At 35.3% G+C, this 24,163-nt stretch overlaps 1 protein-coding gene across 11 annotated transcripts in view; it reads left to right on the top strand.

Moving 5' to 3' along the window:
- PCDH7 (protocadherin 7) overlaps window positions 1–24,163 on the top strand; it is a 415,603-nt gene that overhangs the window by 179,556 nt on the left and 211,884 nt on the right. For 5 of the 11 annotated variants that reach the window (XM_038533519.1, XM_038533521.1, XM_038533526.1 and 2 more), the window contains one exon: window positions 13,136–13,352. The exons of 1 other annotated variant lie outside the window; for it this stretch is intronic. In XM_038533519.1, coding sequence (XP_038389447.1) covers window positions 13,136–13,352 — 217 coding nt within the window. The remainder of the gene's footprint in view (window positions 1–13,135; window positions 13,353–24,163) is intronic. 5 more of the 11 variants (XM_038533520.1, XM_038533522.1, XM_038533527.1 and 2 more) reach the window with 2 other exon arrangements.

Here is a 24,163-nt window from a genome sequence, read left to right as displayed (position 1 = left end):
CCACATAGAGTGAATAAGAAAATATACCTATCCTACTTAAGCTTATAAATATATGGTAACTGAGTACTGAGGTTCCTGGCAGCCAAAGCAGATGGAAAGTAGGATGATTTCCCATTATATTTTAGGATCAGAGTGAATTGTCAACCCTGTTGACATAGATACCAAGCTCTATCACAAAATAATTTTGGGATGTAGTTCAAGCATAAATTCTTTAAATTTCCCAGAGAATTCAAATATGCAGCAAGAGAAGGGGACAGTTGACCTGTGTAGGACAAGGAAGGAGTTTATTGTACTTAAAAAAAATAGACTTAATCCGACATGGTGAAAGGTGAAGTATGTATCTTTTCCTTTTGAAGTGGCTTAAAAGCAACAATGAACTACAGAGGATGTCCAATGGGATTCAAATCTGAATGTCTAATTATTGAGCCTAAGGAACCTGTGAAAAACCAAGATCAGAAGTGGCTTAAATAATTTTTTATTCTGTTGAGGATTTATTTTTTGGGTAGTCCAGGTTTACTTTTAAATTAGCTCATCTGGGGACACCTGGGTGGCTCAGCAGTTGAGCATCTGCCTTCAGCTCAGGGCGTGATCCCACAGTCCTGGGATCGAGTCCCACGTCAGGCTCCCTGCATGAAGCCTGCTTCTCCCTCTGCCTGTGTCTCTGTCTCTCTCTCTCTCTGTGTCTCTCATGAATAAATAAATAAAATCTTTTAAAAAATTAGCTTATCTGTGCTAGATTATGCTTAGTTATACCAGTGCTCTGGTCAATATATGCAGAAGTCTCATTGTCTGTTTATTAACTTCTCCGATTCCATCAAGGCCAAACTATTGCTTGGTGAGTAAGAAACAATCTTTGGATCACTTAGCACCCGTGCGACTAGGAGCAAGTTACTTCCAGGGGCATTGGTTTCCTCATTTATTCCTCAGTGCTATTGTGACAATTAAATAAGCTTTTAATGGGCACATAGTAAGCAATTAATGAGTGTTAGAGAATATCACTATGCATCTTTTTAAAGATTTGTTTATTTTAGAGAGACAGATAGTGTGTGTGTTTGTGTTCACTTGAGAGAGCGGGTTGAGGAGGGGTAGGGGGCAAGGAAGAGAGAGAATCGTCAAGCAGACTCCCCCACTGAGTATGAGCCTGACACAGGGCTTGATCCCATGATGCATGAGATCATGACCTTAGCTGAAACCATGAATCAGATGCTCAACTGACTGAGGCCACCCAGGTGCCTCAGTTCCAATCACTATGCATTTTAAGTACACTTACTTTATCAACTAAATCATTAAGGAGGCTTTGCCTTCTTTCAATTTATTGAAGAAAATGACTGCTACCAATTACTGATTACCCCCTAGAAGGGTTTCTCTTTCTACTGATCAATTGTTGCAATCTGTAAGTCTCTTGCTCAGCTGTGTTTTACTTCAGGGTTCTCTGTCAAACTGGGCAAAGATAACACCTGCCATCCCTAGTGAATTCACAGTCTTCCCATATAACTAGTTTTTTATTCATTAAAAAACTGAAACGAGAGAGAGAAAGAGAGGTGCCAAAACTGTATTGCTTCTCCCCGGATATGGGTTAACTCAATTACATAGCTCATTATTGTTATTTCTTAATACATAGAATGCATATAATGAGATCCAAGGAGCAGAAGCATTGGTGAGTTGAACACTTTAATATACCATAATGTATTTTACAAACTGTGGGTGCCCCAGATGTAATCATTTTGGCGCTTCTAAAGTGAAAATTAAGAAATCACTGAAGCAATGTGTACAAAATGGCAATGTATATAAACCTCTGTGAGAGGAAAAGAGTCAGAGATTAGAAAAAATCATAAGGTTAAAAAAAAAGCAATAAAAACATTTTAATTTTGATATAGCTCAACAAGTACCTCCCAAATATGAAATGTAAAAATGCTTAGAAAGTCAAACAGTAGTAGTAATAAAATATGATTGGGCTATAACATTTTTGTCTTGTGAACTTGCTGGTTTTTCTCTCATACTTAAAAATGCCCCTTATCCCTAAGATTAAGAATTAAGTCATATTTTCTCAAGAAAGCAGTAAATGAAATAAGTTTTGCGGCATGTAACATTAAAATTATATATGGTGAATATTGGACAATCTAGGTTACATTCTCAAATTATGCCTAAAAATTAAATTCCTGCTAGTGTCTCTGAAAACCTGTCATACTACATAAGAATTACTTTTGAAGCTTTCTGTTAGGGTCAGGTTGTGAGTATCTTCATTTCCCCTAAGGAGTCATGAAATGCCAACACGCTAACTTATTACTTATTTGGTGAATTCATTTCTTTCCCTTCCTCTGAAAAGCTTAAGTTGTTATAGAAAGAATTCAACCTCCTAAAAAGTTTCTTTAATATACAAACACAAAAACAAAGAGGAAATAAGAAAGAAGATAGCAGACAAGAGGCAACGTCTACAAATATGGTAACTGCAATTTGGCACCAATTAGGATTTATTAACTCTTCCCTTGTAGATTAAGGTGATTTCTTGAAAGTCAAGATGTCCATTATCAAGTTTATTTTCTCATGTTAGTATGGTGGGAAGCATTTGTTTCTTCCAAGTTCATGGATTTCTTTAGTGCCCCTATCTGCTCCTAAATCTTTGGCCTACTCACAATTTTGGGCTCATTCACCATTATCCTTTATGAGCACATTCTATGGTACAAAATCTATTACACATAGGAGATGAAATTGGATCTTCATCGCATCTTTAAAATAGAGAGATCATCCTTTGAAGTGGTTTCCCCCCAAATGTCTAAGTGGACAGGGAGTTAGTCTGTTTCATTTTTTTTTTAATTTTTTTTTTAAATTTATTTATGATAGTCACACAGAGAGAGAGAGAGAGAGAGAGAGGCAGAGACACAGGCAGAGGGAGAAGCAGGCTCCATGCACCAGGAGCCTGACGTGGGATTCGATCCCGGGTCTCCAGGATCGTGCCCTGGGCCAAAGGCAGGCACCAAACCGCTGCGCCACCCAGGGATCCCTGTTTCATTTTTTGATTTGTTGGTTTGGTATTGGTATTTTCACTGTAATCAAAGAATGATAAATGTGAAAATAGGGTTAAGATAATTTTATCATGTTTACCCTTACTGAGCCCTCTCAACATAAAATATGCAACACTGTGTATTTGAGTGTTTTATAAAATAAGTATAATTATTAGAATGACATGCCAATTCTCAGTGGTCCTATAGGTGGGGTGATCCAGGAATAGAACACCGATGTACATTTGACTTATGAGTCTAACCTCTTTCATAAACGTAAACCCGAGGCCCTGATGCTTCACTTCTACTTCCCCCCCACCCACCATATGTCAGGGTCATGGTTAACTCTCTAAGTTTCCTATTGCTGCTGTGACAAATAGCCTAAAATTTAGTGGCTTGAAACTGTGCTAATTTGTTATCTTATAGCTTTTCAGGTCAGAGATCCAAAATGTTTCTCCTTGGGCTAGAAATCAGGGTGTTGGTAGGTAGTGTTTATGCTGGAGACACTGAAAATCAATCTTTTCCCTTCTTTGCTTTATTAATAGCTTCTAGAGGCCACCTGTATGACTTGGCCTGTAGCCCCTTCCTCTCTCTTCAGAGCTGTCAAAGGAGAGGACAGTTCCCCACTGAATTGTTGATCTCCTTTTCAGCCTTTCCTGTCTATTTTTTAAGAATCCTTGAGATTACATTGGGCCCACCAGGTAATCCAATATAATCTCCTAATTTTAAAGTCAGTTGATTAGCAACCTTATTTCTATCTACAATTTTAAATACCCCTTTCCACATCAGGTCACCTCTTCACAGGTTCCAGGGATTAGGGCCCATTAGGGTATATTTCTTTGCCCACGACACCCACTTCCACTGATTTTTCTGTAATCATTTGACTTGTACTGAGGAATGAAAATTACCATATACTGGCCATTGAATACTTTTTTCCTTATGGACACAGGTGGTTTTGCTTTTTTAACAAAGTGCAGACAAATCAAGATAAAACAAGTAAGCTGGCAGGAACGGCAGAGAAAATGGGTTTACCCAAGTAGCAGAAGGTTCACCTGTGGAGCAGACTATTCTGGCTCAAGCGTCAGGTCTCAACTCAGTTTAATAATTAAATGTTTAAGTAACATTTCAGAGCCTTACTCCATTTGTCTGTCTTGTTTCCTGTCAGACTTTCTAATCCACCCAGACCAAGGAAAACTACGTTAGGACCCAAAACTTCATTCTGTAGAAAAGGAAAAAGTAAATGTTGTTAAATGTATAGAGTTTCCCAACCCGATTTGCCAGGTGCAGTTTGGATGAAATGTCTAAGATGGAAAAGAAAAAAAGAGACAAGAATCCGGAGCATCTGTTTGAGTGCATCAGAAAATGCACAATTCATTTTCCTTCACTTCAGCCCAGGAAACTGAAGCTGGGTGCTCAGAACTGAGTCGGGTGCTCGTGAGGCAGGCTTCTATCTGCGCTTCTAAGCATCTGTGTATTTTAGAAGGTAGCTTTTGAAAGGCTATTTTTCATTTTTGTTATTGTTGTCTATTTGTTCATTTTGTGGTGTTTTAGTAGGTGGAAACCTGGGCGGTTTTCCTGCAGTTCCACTTGGTTCTTCAGCCTTGCTCCCTTGAACTGCTACAGACTAACTCCAGCTGCGTAGTCTAAGACATAGGTTTATCGACCTCATTCAGCTGCTTCTGGAACTCCATGGGTGTGTAGAGTAGTCATGCAAAGCAACTGAGCGGCATGTGAGCTGAGCTTTTGATGATTATCACAATAGCAAAGGAAAAGAAAAAGAAAAAAAAAAAGAAACCTTTTTTTCTTGTATTGAGTGCTTTTGCGTGATTAATCTACACTTACCCAACTGAGCTTAATGCCTGAAATCTGAAGCATGTAGATTTTTCAGCACAGTGGTAGGCACAAAGCAAGTGCTTAATAAGTCTTTGTTGGATTGAATGTCATTGTGAAGACAGTATTTTTCTCATTAGTTGCTTGTCAATATTCTCTTTTCCTAACTAGGACTCCCTCTGATTTCCTGCTTCTCTGTGAGTGTAAACATAGGAACTTACAAGGGTCTAGGTAGGGTCTCAAATGAAGTGGGAGGTGTAATCCAATCAGGGCCCAGCATGCCTTCACCATCCTATTTCGTACCAACCTTGCTAACCTCTGCCATCTGAATTATACATTTGAGAGATGAGCGAGATCTCTCAGCCTTTAGCACATGGTAGGAATGCAACATTTTTTTTTTAAGATTTATTTATTTGTTTTATAGAGAGGAAGTGAGAGAGAGAATGTGCACCCAACCAACAAGAGGAGGGGCAAGGGGAAAGGTAAAGGGACAGAAGCAGACTCCTCATTGAGCCCAGAGCCCCACCTGGGGCTCAATCTCAGGACCCTGAGATCATGCCCTGAGCCACAATCAAGAGTTGGACTCTCAAATGACTGAGCCACTGAGGTGCCCTGGAACTCATCATTTTCACGTGGTTCAGTGAAAGGAATCACAAAAGAGGTGGTTTCAGAGGATAGGGAAGAATTAGGCCAAAACATATGTCATGGAGCTGACATTTCAAATGAATGTTTCTACTTTTCACAAAAATGGTAAGCCTGAAGGAACCAAACCATCTTTGTAGCTTTTCATTAAGGTAATTGACTAAAATGTTTGATTATTATGCGTATTTTTGTTCATGATCTTTATTCGATGAGTAAATGCGTTCCAATATGCATTAGTATTTGCCTGCAGTGTTCTAAGGAATTCCTTAATGGGTGAGCAGAGACTGTTTTAAAATCACTGATTTCAGCCATTAATTCACTGATCCAATACACCTATCTTCTTACAGTTTCCGAGAATTAAGGAACTGGAAAAGATATTAAATATCATCTGTGGTACTTCTTCCTTTGACGGTTGAAGATGCAAAAGCTGAAAGATGAGTCTTTTCCCGAGATTTCACACTTACTATCAGAGCCAGTACTTGAATCCAGTTCTCCTGATTCCCCAGTTCAGTTATTTCCAAAAAGGACAAGAAATATCAAAGCGTGTTCATAAATGACAATCAAATATAAACTGTTTTCAAGGCACTGTCATTGAAACAGAGGTATAATGGGTAAACAGTGTTCATGAAGCCTTTACACACTAGTTGAAAACTCTACAATGACGTTTAAAAACGTTTCTACAACAGCAAAGTTGTATTTTTTACATTTAATGTTTTACATTTTTAGATGGTCGAAAAAAAATTTAAAAGGAACATTTCGCAGAGTGGGAAATTATATGAAATTCAAATTTCCATTTCCATAAGTAAAGTATTATTGGAACACGGCCATCCGCATTAATGCATGTATCTTCAGTGGCTCTTTTTGCACTACAACAGCAGAGTTGGGTAGTTGTGGCAGAGACCTATGACCTACAAAGCCTAAAATATTTACTTTCTGGCCCTTTACAGAAAAAAGGTTTGTTAATTCTGGGCTAAGTATAATAGAAGGCAGCAAACAGAGCAAAAGATAGGTCAAGCAAGTGTGTCTGCAGTATGGGGGACCCACAATTTGTGTTTTAGAGCATAATATCTATTTTCAGAGTTTTAGAAAAAGAAGGTTTGCATACATTTACTAAGAATTTTAGGCTCTGGCTCTTCTGTTTGCTGATGTTTTTCATTATGGGGGGGGGCAGATAGGAGACCCATTTATATTTTAAGGCTAGAGTAGGTCTTGCAATAAATACTGAAATTCATTATTTTTTCTCATTCCCTAAATCAGAGTACAATAGGACCCACATAAAGATAGCATGAGGAGAAGTGACAGCATAAGTAAAATAAATAGCACTGTTCTAGTACATTGTGGCTGATGTTTGGGTACCATTTGATAACCTTTGTTTTGGTTTTTTTTGTGACATTAAATATTCTGTAATCTACTGGACTAAGAACTACCAAGTATCATTTGCATTTTTAGTTTTCTGTGGAACAAATATACACAATAATGTCCAACATGAAATTGCACGCAGTCAAAAGAAATAAATACAGTTAGTTACCTTCTCTTTCCCCAAATGAGTGTCTTAATTAACCAGTCCAAACGTTTCAACATGTTTCTTTTTAATATCCTTTCATCTGCTGTTGACTTGAAAGAAAGGAAAACTGTTTGAAGTATGGAAAAATGTGGAGATGTGAGCAAAAGAAGATGCCCTAAAAAGTTTAAAAGACCCGATTAAAGTTTGTTTGAAGGTCCTGCCAGACATGCTCCATCTTAAGTGCTTTGGAATCCTAGATATGTTTGCACGGTAGCCACTGACGTCAGTTGAAAATGTTTGCAGATTAATCAACTACCTGTGCCCGTGCAAAAGAAGAGCTCACAGTCTTAGATAGGTCCTCTTTAAAAAGAAAATGTAGTGTTTCTCGTGAATGCTGCAATGTTCTGCTGCATGACTGTTTCAGGGCTTTATGGCTGACAAAGAGAGTCATTAGAAGTCTGTTTGATGGACGTAACTAAGTGAATTGGAAAAAATAAAAAAGCCTTTTCAGCCCATTCAGAAATAATTGATGTGACGGAGACAGCTGTATGTGAGTTCCAGATAAGGAGACGATTTATGAAGAAGCTATTGAAGCTAAAAAGGAAGGTGCAGATTTAAAGTTCTCAATAAAGTTGTCTGTAAGACACAGAGCAGTATTCAATAATGAAAGACATTTAACCTGAAGTTCTTTGCACTGGCATCTCTCTGTAGGGTCCTTTCCTCTTGCAAATAAAATCCCCACAAACGTGGTGTCACTAGGTTATAAGAAATGAACTGCAAGGGGAAAGTTTCTGCACTTTTACCCCAATGCTGTGTTTTCCCTTTTACTGTAAGTAGAGTCTATGATGGGATTATCCTGAAGCTCACCTTCTAATCAAAGAAAACAGTAAGTTTTTATTGTGTGGGTTGTAACTTGGAAGATTTTGCAGATACAAGGCAAAGAGTTTTAAATCTGTCTGATTGTGGGACGTAATATATGCTTTTTTTCTGGCGTGGTAGTCACCGTTTTAATCAATCTAACAAGAATGAATAAAAACAGGGCACCTGGGTGGCTCAGTGTGAGCATCTGCCTTTGGTACAGGTGGTGATCCCGGGCTCTCATCGGGAGCCTGCTTCTCCCTCTGCATCTATCCCTCTCTCTGTGTCTCTCATGAATAAGTAAATCAAATCTTTAAAACAATGAATAAAAATAAAAGTTTTGTTACTGCCCATATATTTGTGAATATGCATGTGGTCTCTATTGTTTTTCTTAGAAACTATCAATGGACTTCCTCATGAAGACTTTTTTTAAAATAGGTTGCACCTAGTGATATCATATATATTTGGCAATGATTATATTCTGTAAACAGAATGGCATATTCATTAGTTTCAAAATTAATTTTCTCCAAGTTTCAGGTTATAAATAGTGCATGTTCTCATGTCAATACCTTCAAAAAGATGTGATTTTATAGGTCTTTAAAATTAAACAAAAAATAATGATCCTGCAAGATAAAATAAAAATGAGGCAGTTATACTTATGGTAAAATTTGACATATGCTTTCCAGATAATTTTTTTTTCTTTTAGAAAATTGCTTCAGTCCTCTCTCTTATGAATCTGACATGTATTGACTTGACCTCCTTGGAACCCTCTGAATACGAGCAGGATGAAATCTGATAGTAGTTCATATTTGAAATAGAAATTGTGATAACATCTTGTGTGACCTGTAAACCTGTTAGACTGCCTAGATTTAAGTTTACTGTTTGGTAATTTGCACTATCAATTAAAGAGATGCAATTTTATAAAAAAGAATAATGAATCAAACCCTCACCACATTTTCCCTTCGTGAATCCTTTACTCATAATGTCATATAGATTATAAGCCTTATTCTATAACTAAGATATAGTCTAGCTCCCTTCCTCATCCAGCAGGCTATCTTTCTCCTAATCCTAAATGTACTGATCTATCAGTTTTTGCCTCTGTTCACAGTTCCGGGGGAAAAAAAGTATCAAAAATCTTAGTGAGCAAATGCATTGATTGAATATACTGCATTGTGTACCCCACAGCACCCAACTTAAATACTTATTTGCTGTGTTTGTCTTTTCCAGTCTGTGAGATTAATTTCATGTAGAAATGTTCACTGCACTCATCCATCTCTTAAAACAGAAGCTCAGGAGCATTTCCAATGAATGGGGGAGAGAAGAAAAGGGGCACCCATCTTGGGCTCTCCTCAGCAGACAAATAGAAGATAGAAGACCTCCCGATCAACACTTCTGCCTATTTCCCATGTGACCTCCAAATTTTCAGAAAATAAGATGCATACAATTATACAAGAATGGAGAGTGCTTATTCTAAGTCTGTAGGACTTTTTTTTTTTAAGACTTTATTTATTTATTCATGAGAGACACAGAGAGAGAGAGAGGCAGAGACATAGGCAGAGGGAGAAGCAGGCAGACACAGAGAAGAGGGAAGCCCGATGTGAGACTCGATCCCAGGACTCCAGGATCACGCTCTGCAGGTGCTCAACCACAGAGTCAGCCAGGCATCCCTAAGTCTGTAGGAATTTATTTATTTATTTATTTATTTATCTATTTATTTATTTATTTATAGGACTTTTTTTTAATAAATTTATTTTTTATTGGTGTTCAATTTGTCAACATACAGAAGCCAATTTGAATGTACTTCTGTCCGCTGGAGATTAGGATGACAATGAAGATACATCTAATGCCCCAGGAATTGTATATTATTTGAAGCTACCTTTGAATATATTTGTAACTACCTCTAAAATATCTGAGAAGTCCCTATAGTGGGGTGTATCTTCAAGTGAAACTCTCCTCTGTTTCATAATGGGGACAAAACATTGTTGATAAATGACAATCCAAAATAAGTGACTGTAGAGATAGTCATGCCCAACAGATGATTAGATTCAAATGCTTTTTGAAAAATTGACGTCACTGTATGCACATATTTGCTTTACAAATAACTTGCATGTAGAACAATCAAAGCACCGCATTAACAGATTTAGGTCTGAAATCTCATACGAATTTTAAAAATTCCATATAGAAACTTTGTGAATTACTGAGCCAGCTCTATATTAAAAACAACAATGATGACAACAAAAACCACAAACATAAGAAAAAAAAAAAACATAATGGGACATATCGCTCTAGTTATATAGCTGTGGCCTGAGGTATGATACCTTTTATAGTATATGTCTTTGAGGGAGCTTAAGGCTCTTTTTATAAACTATCTCATTATTTCTCAGAGACTTTAAGTTAGTGAGGGGCAAGTATTATTAGCTCCATTTTACAGACCTTGAGCCTACGGCACAAGAACCAAAGGTCAGCTAACTTCTCTGAGGTCAACCGAGAGGAAATCTAGAGGGTGGTTTGGAATAAAATCCTTTCCTTTCCTATTATTTCTAACATACCATTTTTATCTCATTACACACATACACACACACACACACACACACACACACCATGCATGCAATTACTCAACGTTTTACTGTTTACCTTACCTTTATAATTTTATTTTTAATTTCTCTCTTAATTCTTTTATCTTCTCTGATTTCATTCATTCCCAGTGCACCTTATGTTATGAGGCTTTTTGCTTGTGTCTTCAAATATTTATCTTAAAAGCAAATGTTTTCAATAACAATGAAGAAAGATACAAATAAGCATAAATAAATAGAACTCTTTTTTTTAAATAGAACTCTTTATGCAAATCTCTTTCTTTTAACCGCAATCCTACTTCTCTCTTATGTCATGCTTTAAAAATTAGTAGTCTGAAAAAAAAAATAGTAGTCTGTCCCCACTTGCTCCATTTCCCCTTAAATTGACAAATCGATCTTTTACATTATTTACTGTAATCTCATAGAATTATTCTCCAGATTTTAGAGATTTTAAGATTAACGACGATGACCTTCCAATGGATGAATCACCTCTGTGCTGTCCTATGACAACTTCTGGTGGAACCAGCATTTTTGACTATAGATTCTAAGTTTACTACTTTCACCTAAACATCACCCTCTTTTCTATTTTTATATCAGAACATTTCTCATAATTTCTTATATACTTTCCTTTGTCAATTTATTAGTACAAATTATGTATTTCTGTCTTCCTTTTGATCTTTCCTCTTGGGTTAATGAAGACTGATTCTAAAAGATTTGAGAATTACTGACGTAGAATCAAGGACAGGATGTGACCCTGCTTTCTGTCTCTTTCTTTGTATATGTATATATAAAGAATATGTTCATATATATATTAAACCATTGCTATGTCTTGAAGTGATATGTCTGAATGACCATTGGAGTTCTTTCCTAGATTCAGCATTGTTATTTAAAGCTCATTGTTCAATGGTATTTACTATCTTCTTTGGGCAGAACAATGTGGTTTTAGGAAAACTATCAGCAGCCTTGTTTCTGAGGTGAGACTGAAGAAATCCAGATAATATGCTGGGAGTGATAAATAGGGAAAAAATTAAAAATATATGCACATAAGATAAAGCATAGTAAACACAAACTGATTTCTATACTTCCTTATCTATGTATGAAACATCATACTATTGTAAAGAAATGTGAGAATTATAAGTGAAATAACAGTCATGTTTCTAGAATTTATCGCCAGTAAATTTGGGACCATGATGTGTATACTATTTGCACCTCCAATTCAGTGAAACATTATAAAGAAGAGAATATGCTTTAAATATTTTCCTTTTACGATGATTCAGTGGTTTTAGAAGTTTGATTTTGAACTAGAATAAGTGATAGGATTTTATAAAGACTGTACATGCCAAATAAGTACATGGAGGGTAAGGTACTGAGTTAGAAATCCCAAAAGTGGACATTATCCCTGACCAGTCTTCTGAAACAAAATAAAAGGAAGATTTGCAGAAGCGTGTATTTTTCTCTAGCAGCACCAGTTTATAAATTTGGGGGAGATTCCATAAATCTTCTTAGCTTTCCCTTTAATAGCCTACCTGTGTAGATTATCCTTAACACTTTAAAAAACAGACTGGTCCCAGTTACGACTAGTAATTTGTACCATTAGTATTCAAGTTATAAAAATGCACTATTTTAGCTTTCTCACTATTTTCTGGCAACATTAGTTTTATGCCTTATATTAAAAAGAACCAATCTGAATTATAGATTTAAAAAATACATATGGCATTTTTTTTTGAATCATCCAAGTGTTTTTAATGGATATAATTATCACCAAGAAAAATCTCAGACAAATATTGCAGAATCTTTTTGTATTTTCCCCCAAATACTACGTATGTAGCATGATCAATGCATGACATTGGTTCCCTTAGTGAGTCTAAAGTTTTAAATTTATTTAATTTATTCTGTAGCTGCAATAATCTGTAAATTCCATACATAGTAAATCTTCAGTGCAGCCAACTTCAGTATCACAGCAATTTGTGAAACCCAACTGGTTAAGAATAGGCAACAGTTTGAAGATAGAACTTAAAGACAGTACATGATGTAACTCTTTGTTTTTGAATATAAACAGTCATAGTAAGTGCATACAAGTATGCTTTTTGGTTTATTTTCTACTCCCTGGTGAAAGAAACTTTTATCTGTTATTTTAATACCACCCTTTCAATTTCAAGGTCAAGGGTAATATTTTTCATATGAATAAAGTAAGAAATATATTCCTGTTTCCTAGCACTGCATCTACATTCCTGTTTATCAGTTGTACCTTTAATAGCTTAAGTCAACTGTACGGACATTTATTTGAACACCATTATCGCATCCAGACAAAGTTTTTAAAGCTCAAGTCTTTAAAAAATGAATTCTTAACAAAGATGACATCCATATTTACTGCCTCCTGAAATCAGTGACACTTGTTTTAGAGAGTCTATTTGAAGCGAAGACTACAGGATAGAAAATGGTTGAATATATGGTACTAACATTGGCTTCAATGGGTGTTTGAGTGGAAATTGCTGTTTTCTTATCTCTGTCTCAGAGGGGGAATTTTTGGGTTTTTTCCATACTGAAATCACAGTTCCAGGCCTTGCCACAGATAATGCAGTTAACTGCCTCGCTTTCAGCATCCTCTAAGCATTTGGTATTGTATTAGTCATCAGTAGTCCTTGATACTGTATGTAATTGATGTGTTTTTTGATAAGATCGTTTACAGTCTTATATTTTAGTGACATTCAGAATCTTTTCTTTTGCAGCCATTTCGTAGAGTGACGTTTTCTGTTGTGAGTCAGCCTCAGGACCCACATCAGGGGTCACTGCAGAGTTGCTATGACAGCGGGCTGGAGGAGTCAGAGACACCAAGCAGTAAGAGCTCATCAGGGCCAAGGCTGGGTGCCCTTCCACTCCCAGAGGACAACTATGAGAGGACCACGCCGGATGGCAGTGTTGGTGAGGCAGAGCATATGGAAAATGGTAGGGGCAAACACAGCATCCACACACAGAATCACGCTAGCGAGCCATCAGGAGTAGACTCGCGAGGGTCCGTCTAAAACCCGAATAAAACAGCTGACACTAAAACAAGTTCATCTAAAATAAATAAATAAATAAATAGTTGCTAAAGGACAGAAATGCCAACTAAAGGAACATAACTATAGAGATAAAATTCACCAAACTTGCATCATCATTTTAAAACAGCCTGATCAGAAATAAACACATTGCCCAATAAATCAGAGTAGTACCTGCTATGAAAAACAAAACAAAACAACAACAACAAAACCCTAAATGAATTCATAATACCTAAACAACAGCAACTGAGAAAGGTCTTGTGTTATTGGTTTCTTCTGTTCATTTTTGTCATGCAACTATTTCTTCCACTGCGATTGTCCAGGCTTAGTGAAAGGGAATGGCAGTAAGAATACCCAGCTCTTTCTTTTCCTAGGTATTTATTAAAGCATTTCGAACTTCTCCTTTCGAGTATAGCTGAAATGGAGTCAAACGAGGAGAACAGTATTATCTTACTCTCCAAAAATATATTGTAAATACCGTTATAACTCCCCTCTCATTTAAGTATATGTTGTGATATTTTTTCCCTCATTTTTGTGCAAGGGGAAGAGAAGAAAGCCAATTTTAGTACTTATGTTCTTATCCTGTTGTGAAATGATTCTCATGAGGACCACAACAATTGGCCTCCTGTACACTTCCTTTTAAGTTATAAAGTTAGACTGCAAACAGTATTTATAAATCTTTTCACATTTGTTTATGATCCCCGAAACAATTAAATGATGTGTTTTTTGGATTTCAGGTTATAAGGAAATGCCTGAGGAGTAGGTTTGTGTGAAATAATGGAATGGTAAAGTTCATACTAATTTTATTATTATTATCTCAAGTATAAAAAGAGACTCAGTTGTATAGGAAGGAGAATTGCACACATTTTATCTCTAGTGAAAACTCGAAATGGATTTGTCTTTCACTGTCCTGTCCCTTAAATGAAATAACACATTCTACCGTTCTGTTATATACAGTTTCTTTAGTGATGGTATGCAAATAGAGCATATTAATGCAGGAAAAGTCTGATTTTTTTTCTTGAAGTTTACCTATGAATATTAAAATCCAACCTTAGAGAGTAATATATTATAAATGACCTCAAGTGAAATTATGGCTAAACTAAATCATGTTAAATAATTATTTTTCCACATTGTTATCTGGGTGAGAGGATGTGATATCAGGGTCTGATGATTGAAATCCCTATTAATTAATAATCCAGAGTTCAAATGGCATTTTGCCCTATGGCTATAAAGGCATGCTTATTTGTGTGTATGGTGGTGTATGCATATGTGGATGGGAGTTTGATGTGGTTTTTAAGAATTAAGCTTTTTAGTATCTGTTTAAAAATTTGGAATGAATTGCATTGGTCATGAATATATTTCTAAAGCAAATATGTTTGAAATTCTTTGCCCCAAAGTAAAAGTTAAAATAGTATAATAATATTACACACACACACACACACACACACACACCCCTAGGAAGGCAAGATTGATCTAATTTAAGGACATTCCTATACCTTTTAATGATTTAATATGATTTTATTTGTGTTTTTAAAAACTATTTATCTCACAATAAACAATGTAAAGTATAATTAAGGCTTTATTTTTGGTTGTCAGCTATATTAACAGAAAGGACTTTGTATCATTGACATTATAATCACATTTTAATGTTATTTTTTCATTTTTTTTTTGAGTTAGAGGGGATTCAGCACTTTTAAAATAAGTCAGAAATGATGAGTTATAAACATAATTATATATGACAAATGCATATTGGTTACTTTTTAGGAAAACATACATGGTAAACTTAATAGGTGAGCTCATTAGGAAATTAGAAAGTTTACTGAGAAGCATTTCCCAAATAAGGCTTTTAGTTATTTTTGATAATCATGTTTTCAGTCTTGTCAACAGCAAAGACTATTATAATAGAACTGATTTTTCTGATTTTGTATGTGACTGACACTTGAAATTCAGTTTTATATAATCATTTGTCATCTGCTAGCTGTGATTCATGTTAGCCCTAATCTATAGGTAATGACAGAAGGGGATGTGATTCACTTTGGGTGATCCAAATGTAGCAATTGACATTTGAATAAGTTTTGTTGGGTCCAAGTTTTCAGACTACTATCTAGCCATAAAGTACAATTGTATTGCTTGAATTCTGGTAATTTCATCTTCAATATTAATGGATCATTCTGACATAAATAGAATTGGAATTGAAACTTGTCAAGTATTCATTTGTCACATTTAATTGGAATCCAGGTAATCTGCAGCGTTTTGCTTGGTTAGGTTTTAATCAGGATTTGTATTGGATTTTCCATGAAAATACCATTTTGGATGCTGTACTAGTTCCTAATTATTATTACCTCAAATATTTTCTTTGAATTTTAACCTGTGTGAAACAATGCAGTTATAACTGATTTTTGGATTAACTTCCATTGTAAAGTTTAGAAGGTAATTTTCAGTACAATAATATAACATCCCAATGTCACAATGCTACCTGGGTATACGTTAGAACAGCTAATGATAAAAATAAGTTGTCACAGACTCTGTAGTAAAGAAGTAACTAAAAATAACTAAAATAACTAAAAGGAAAATTTAAGTAGATAAGCAGTGAAATGCACTTATGTTTTACAAAAGCTTTATTTGCTTCCTATACTCGAGCATAATAAACACAATTCCATAATGAGGGCCTGTGGATTAATAAGCTTTATAATCAGCCTTATCCTACATTCCAACCCACCTTACTGCCAGATGATGAATGATATTTTATTCTCTTATTAATTTAGGAAAAAGAATACATTGTAAGAATCAACATAATTTCATGAAACTTGAAACTAATCGTTGGAATGAGTCCCACCATTTTCATAATTTCAGATCTGGGTACTTACATCCATGGGTTTCTGGAAAGCAGTAATGGAAATGATCTCATTAAAAAAATATTTTAAGAATTTTTTTATGAATCAAACATTTATTCATGAAAAAGATCACTAATATTTTTTCTTTGTTCTTCATTAATTCTTATCAATATTATGATATTGTATTGATTCTTTGATAAGATTGGGGAAATTGGTTATTTATTATTTCAATAAGATACACCTAATGGGATTAGATATTTTATTTTATTATTTATTATAGAGAGAGGGGCACAGGGAGAGGGAAAGATAGAATTTTAAGCAGGATCCATGCTATGCATGGAGCCTGATGTAGAGCTAAATCTCACAGCCCTGAGATCATAACCCTGACCCAAAGAGATATTTTAAATTACTTGTTCATGGTAGGAAGTTGAATAATGATAGAATATTTGATAATGAAAATGTTAAAATTATTGAAACCTACTGCAATGAATTTATAATTCAGGTGAAAACCAAATATTAAGCTTAACACCATCATCACATTAAGGGCATAAATTGACTATGCAAGAACTTGCCCTTGTCTACATCATGCAGTTGTCTTCAGATTTTTTCTTGGAGTGGTGTTTAACAGTTTCTTTAGTTCTATTGTCAGTGTTTATCTTGGCCTTTGAGTTCATGCCATAGTCTACTTATTCTTCTCAGTCACCCCCTGAATTACCTTTGCAAGTCCAGTTTGGCTTTGCTATGTATCATGTAACCATATATAGTGTTTAACAACTCAAATATAAGAAACAGCCCACTTGCCCTTCAATCCCAATTTTGCCATTGGGATTGGGTAGGTCACTTACTCCTCTGGATCTGCTTCTAATCATCTATAAGGCAGTTAATGCTCTTAACTAAAATTTTATTCAGATCCAACAATCAGTGATTTTCTCTTTATATCCAATTTTTCCTATATATTCTACTCTCCAAATCAGAAAGAGAACTTTGGGTCTATTAATGAGATAGCGAATGAATTTGATAATATGTGTTAATGTGCACACATTAATTCTAGACATTATTATTAATTCTAGGCATTCCTTGCAATCCGCAAAACATATGTACACTTGAGTAGTAAATAATGCATGTATGATATAAGAAGTGGACTGAATGAAGTTGTGTGATTTCTGGTGAGGTGGAGAAAATGGTTGGCACCCAGCAAGCCATGTGGGAGATAGTTTTGGAGCCCCCTTCAAGTTACACCATGAGCAGTCTATAGATTTGATCTGGCCCTGGGTGTAATGCCTTTCAAAAACATTAATTGTAATTAAGTGATCTCACAATAGAATAAGCATATTTATTTTCTTGTTTGACAGAGTAAACTTTGGCCACAGTAAAAATGAACAAAGGGTAGAAAACAGTTTATATTTTCCTCTACATAAACTTCCAAATGGTATAATATAGAAATAAATTAAAATTGGAAAACAGTAGTTGATCTGTAAGGCAAATTTTAAAAAGTTAAATGAGGTAAAAAATTTGGCCACTCTAAATGCCTAGTTACTTTTATGTCTATTGATTTTCTCAGATATTTAAAAGATAATTTTGATTTTTATACACTCATATTTCTGAGCCCCCCAATTCGTACATTTTCAGAAGTATGTGTTAGGCTTGATCATTGTTTTATTCATTTTATTCATTTTCCTCATTCCACATTCAGTAGTGCTTAGAGTAAGCTTTTTTTTTGAGGGTTAAAACATGGTATCATGAACCCATTTTTGTCTCTGCCATAGACTTTTCACACTCCTTTCAGAAATAAAAATATAATTGAAATATCAATTGGAAATGAAGCACCATTTTTATATGACCAAGAGTAATGAGAATGGAGACAAAACTCAAATTTTGTGTGGGATGGAGGGTGCTCTCTCTCTACTTTCCTCCCACCTACCCTAATTTCCAACAGTCACTTTTAAGGTCCTGCCATTAGTCATTATGGGTTTGTACTGTTGGCATTTAGATTGAATTAGGTAGCAAGATTGTGTCTTTCATCTTTCCAAAGATGCTCAAACACTTGTTCACGGTATAAGTGTAATACCTCAGGATAAGTGCCCTGCAAATGCTTTTTTTTTTTTTTTTTTTTTTAATTTCTCCAGGAAGAGACTAACATACCCTGAAAAGGATTCATTTCTATGGTTCTGCTTTTCAGCATGGCATATAGACTCCATTTTCTACTTTTCTAGCCAACTGTGAAATGGCCTTGTGCTTCCTAAGCATTCCCAAGGCCACATGTCCCCACTTCCAGAGGGCTTTCCTCACTTCTGCTTCTTCATGGGGATTAGAGATAGAAAGTAATTAGAGCGCTTGTCTCCAGTCAGAATGTGAGCTGTAGCAGTCTTCCAGTCCACGAGCAGAACACTCTGAAAGAATCCAAAAAAAAAGATACTATCCTATAGAAGAGGCAGTATTGTGGACAGAATATAGTGGTTTAAAAAGCAGGCTTTGAAATCCAAAGACGTTGGTTTGATTCCTGGTTATTCTTCTTACTAGCAGGACAACTTTCTGACCTCTCTTAGCCCCACTTTTACTAACGCATATCATTGGGGAAACAACTAAATGAAATAATAGCACCTAACGATTTATAGATAAAAAACGAGTAGCAATAATTTCACCATATTAATTGATGATAGAATTATTTACTATATTCAACTAGTAATGATAAGTAATTTTGTCATTAACTTCAGGTAGATTTGACATAACCTAGTAACAGTGATGAAAACATCATAAAAGTGTTTAGTTTCAGAAAGGTAGCCATTCCAAAATTAGCGGTAGGAACTGTATTCTCACTTTGGATACCAATTAGTCAATTTCTCCTTTTTGGGTGGCATCATGGGGTAGCACCCAGTAACAAATATGTTTAAATATATCGAGGATCTAAACTGAAGGGAAAAGAAGAGTCTATCTTCTGGATCAAATCAACCCTACTCTTTGTGCTGTCATTCAAGGTGGGGAGACACCATTACCTTCGTTTATTCTTTTCTCACTTTTTTAATGTTTTTATATTTATACTCAGGGTTCTAGTTGAATGCATACTCTTCAGGTATATATTTCCCTTTGAATCACTGTAAAATATTCACACTGACAGGGAAAACAAGCTGAAAAAGTCTCCAATTAGTATGCTTACCGAACCCTCAGCCCTTTCTTTTTTAATCTCAGTATTAATAATTAACACTGATAAAATGTGTGGCCATATTACCCTTTTATTCTAATTTGGTCCTTTAAAACTAGATCATTTTGCTGAACCCTTATGACATTTGAGGACAGAATGAGCTCTCATCAAATCTCAAAGTGACTTGCAGGGTCAGTTAGTGGCTTTGTTGCCTCCAGACTCTCAAATCATTTGCTTATCTGAATTTCAGCACACTTGTAAGATAATGCATTCTATGGTTAGCTCCTTATTTAGTTAGGGTATTATCTCCATATTTTTTGCATTCTTTTTTGGCCGATAGACTCTATATACTTCCATTTCTTCTCTGAGGTTTTTCTAGAGATATGTCTAAAAAAAATAGTGTTGCTGAAATATGACAACACTCTTAACCATCTTTTATGTGGTAAAGAAACACTAGAACTCATCTCTTAAAGTTTAGTTAGCACTCAGCGTCAGAGGTTAGTCCACTTGAGAAACTGTTTTACTGCAATATTCCTCTTTGAGGATAAAACACTCCCTACTGTTACCTCTTCTACTGCAGGGATTTTTCTTCTTTCTTTCTTTCTTTCTTTCAGGCCTTAAGTGGGACGGAGGATGAACTAAGGACATAATAGGCGTACTTCCGGCGTCAGTAGGCTGTTAGTCTTTATGTATGGCTGGGGGTTTCTGTTAGTCTGGCCGTGATTGTTGTTTTCTTTTTATGTCTTTCTTTCTTTCGTTCTTCTTTCTTCTTCCTTCACTCCTTCCTTCCTTCCTTCCTTCCTTCCTTCTTTCTTTCTTTCTTTCTTTCTTTCTTTCTTTCTTTCTTTCATCTTAAGTAAAAGAAGGTGGAATAATATTATTCCTGGCTCTTGTCTAATGTGGTAATTATATATTGACAAATCTGCAGTTATTCATTTGGTTCAACAAACATGTGTTGAAAATAAAATATGACTGAGGCTCTCTGAGGAAGTTGAAGTGAACGAGGAAGAGTCTCTGCCCTGCTGGTGCAAGTCCTTATGTTGAGGAGATACAACCTTGATTTCAACACATTTACTATAATGTGAAAAGGAGAAAACTCACTTGAAAAGTTTAGAGCAGTGTGAAGTACAGAAAAGGGAGAGGAAAATTATACAGATGAAATGATTTTAAAGGCACTTACTGAAATTTTTCCATTATAAATAATATCTTGCACTGAAAGAAGGCCTTGAAATGGTGTCTGCATCATATGCTCTTACTCTACCGACACATTCTCTACATCACTTAAAAATAATTATGAAATTGATCAGGCTTCATGTTAAGCTAAATAAAGTGAAATTATTTGTTTAAATTTTCTTATCAACTAATTGTTTTTTTTTTCTTTTATCTTCCTTTGGTGGTTGTTGTTGCTAAACATAATTACTTCAAAAACTCTACAATTTATCAGCGATGAAATTGGTAGTGCAAACTAAATGCAGGCTGAAACTATAGAACAGATTAATTTTATGTCTCTATTCTCTCTCTGCTTATAAATATGGATAATTAATAAAAATACATATGTTTTAAATAAGGCCTTTCAAACTTAGTAAGGACCTATAAATAATCTTTTGAAGTTATTGTTATTTCTTTTCAGAAGACCAATTATATTACTTACATTGAGTAGATGATTAGACTAGATTACAGGAGATTGGAGTAGATGAGTTTTATTTTTGCAAAACTAATGCATTCCTATGCTTTAAAGAAAAAACTAATACATTCCTTGTGTTGTGGTTGCAAATTGTTTTTGTGATTTCTATTTTAAGATTCAAGTTAAGTTCATGGATATTTGTCTTTATCTCACATTCCTAGCTGAAATATAGACAGTAGGTTGCCTTGTTTTTAAATCTCATTTCTGATAAATTTTTACTTAATTTATGCAGGTTGATTTTGTGTTGTTGTTTTTTTTTTGACATTATTCTCATTATTTTGCCTACCTTCTCATTACTTTCTGGGAAGTAGAATTATAAGTTTATTACAAAATGAGAATATGTTTGATAGACATGTAAATTTAATTGCTTCCTTTAGATAGATTTTCAACTACTTAAATATGATAATCTTGAAAAAAACCTGAATTTTTTTATCATGGGTGTTCAGACGAAACTGTGATGAGTGCTAGAAAATGTTTTGGTAATAAAAGATAGTAGAAGAGTATCTTGCTGCTTAAAAACTATCTACTCATTAATTTCTATTGTAAGATATATTTTTAAAAATTTTATTTCTAAAAAAAAGTATTTCTGCTCTACAATGCTTACCATCTATGCTGATGAGGTAATCAGGGGACCCACATATGATCTGAGAGTGGTATGCTTCTCTGAGGTTACATTCCTATGAGCCATAGTGCCTAGCCTTGAATTATGCCCATTGTTTTTATTCAGTATGAGGCTGCATTTCACCAACCCAGCATTTGTAGCAAAAGGTCATAGCAGTCATAGCTGAAAACTTTATACAATGAACAGGAAATTTGGACTACTATGAGAATTCATTGAGTTCAATAACCTTTTGTTGAGCATTTACTCTGTGCAAATTCCCATGAAGGATCCAAAGGTGAATGAAACATCTTTTCTGCCTCTTAAGCATTTGAATATCATGAAGAATGATGTGTACAGATATTTAGATATTTAAAAGTAAAGGCTCTATGGAAAGGTTAAATGCTACCAGAACCACAGGATGATGAATTGGGGATATGAAAAACCACAACCAGGCTTTGAAGGATGGGTAAGTAAGGATTTGATAAGGGAACTATGGATAGTTATAGAGACTAGTGAGTGATGCCAAGGAGACCAATCTGAGAGGGTGTGGAAAGAATGGTACTATTTTGTCAACTTGGGAAAAACAGAAAGAATAGCACATTTCCAGGAAAATGAATCTGATTAAGATATGTGGAGTTTAAAATACCTTTGAAAAAATCAGACAATATCTACAGGCCATTGAAAATGGACATCGGAAACTGGGGAGTATACACAAATAGTGAAAATATAGCTTTAAAAGCTATTAGCACCCTAGTGATTATGAAATCTTGGGAATAGTGAGATTAGCAATGAAGCCTATGCCACTAAGAAGAGATGATTCCCAAAACTGAATCCGAAAAAAAAAAAAAAATATATATATATATATATATATATATATATATATATATATATAAAAGAACACAGAGAAGTAAATTACAGTGAAGGTGCCTGAGAATGATATTTTTTAAAAGCAAAAACATAATGTGGCAGGGTGAGGGGAAATTTAGAATTAGGAAAGTAGTGGGTATCAAATGTCCAGTGATGCAGATACATGATCATGCAGATCTTGAAAGGGGGAAAAAAATGACAATAACAACCCAGAAGACCCAACTGAAAGATATACTGCTTTTTACATTCTTCTCTCCTATGATGCTGTAAGCTGTTTGAGGACAGAGCCTTTGACTTGTTCACCATTGCATGATATAACTGGAATAATCCCTACACAGAGGTATCCAAAAAAAAAAAAAAAATTGAATTTAGTTTCATGGTCTAAGGATCCAATGTTTCTGATAGAGATTCAGTAGAAGTAAGCAACTGAGAAAGCTGAATACCAGTAAATATAGTGTAAAAAAACACACTTGAAAAAACTTTTTCAGATCAAACAAGCCCTTATAATGTCATTATCAAAGGAGGGGCATGGTTGTATCCCTTGAGAACAATCTTTTTTTTTTTTTTTTTTTTTTTTTTTAATTTATGATAGTCACAGAGAGAGAGAGAGAGAGAGGCAGAGACACAGGCAGAGGGAGAAGCAGGCCCCATTCACCGGGAGCCCGACGTGGGACTCGATCCCGGGTCTCCAGGATCGCGCCCTGGGCCAAAGGCAGGCGCTAAACCGCTACACCACCCAGGGTTCCCTTAATGAATTTTTTTAAAGACTTATTTATTATTTGAGAGACAGTGAAAGAGAGTAGAGGGAGAGGACAGGGAGAGAACCCTCAAGCAGACTCTGTGCTGAGCAAGGAGCCTAATGTGGGGATCAATTCCAGGACCCTGAGATCATGACTTGAGCTGAAGCCAAGAATAAGATGCTCAACCAAATGAGCCACACAGATGTCCCTTAATGAATTTCTAATCATCTATGCTCCCATTGTTCAGAATTATTATTTTATTTTTACAAAATTTACTGAAAGTCCTACCAAGTCTGAAATTTGTGTAATAGCTTTTGCTATATCTCCTTGAGTGATTTATTAATTACTCTTTTTTTTTTAAGATTTTATTTACTTATTCATGAAAGACACACACACAGAGGTAGAGGCACAGGCAGAGGGAGAAGCAGGCTCCATGCAGGGAGCCCGACGTGGGACTCAATCCCAGTTCTCTAGGATCATGCCCTGGGTTGAAGGCAGGCGCTCAACCACTGAGCCACCCAGGGGTCCCTAATTACTCTTTTAAATGAGCTTTGACCTGTAATAAGACTTTTACATTTTACTTTGTACAAGGCCATCATTTGTCCATCTCATTGGCTTGAAATTTAAAGTATCTGACTAGTGTCACTTTTGTTGAGATCTGGTAATTGATCACATTTTCCTGGTCATCAAAATTTTTTATTTTGTAATCACAGGACTCCTGACACTGTAAGAGTGCTATCAATTGTTGGTACTACTGTGCAAATAAATATGCTTCAAAACAGAAAAGTAATGAAAATAGAATTTGCTTGACACATAAATTCAAGCAACATAATACAAGGACTGTCTAAATCCAG

The sequence above is a fragment of the Canis lupus genome, chromosome 3, assembly GCF_011100685.1.
Source record: "Canis lupus familiaris isolate Mischka breed German Shepherd chromosome 3, alternate assembly UU_Cfam_GSD_1.0, whole genome shotgun sequence".
NCBI classification, from domain to species: Eukaryota; Metazoa; Chordata; class Mammalia; order Carnivora; family Canidae; genus Canis; species Canis lupus.
The sequence above is the reverse complement of the archived record's forward strand: the minus strand, read 5'-3'. Positions and strand labels throughout refer to the sequence as shown.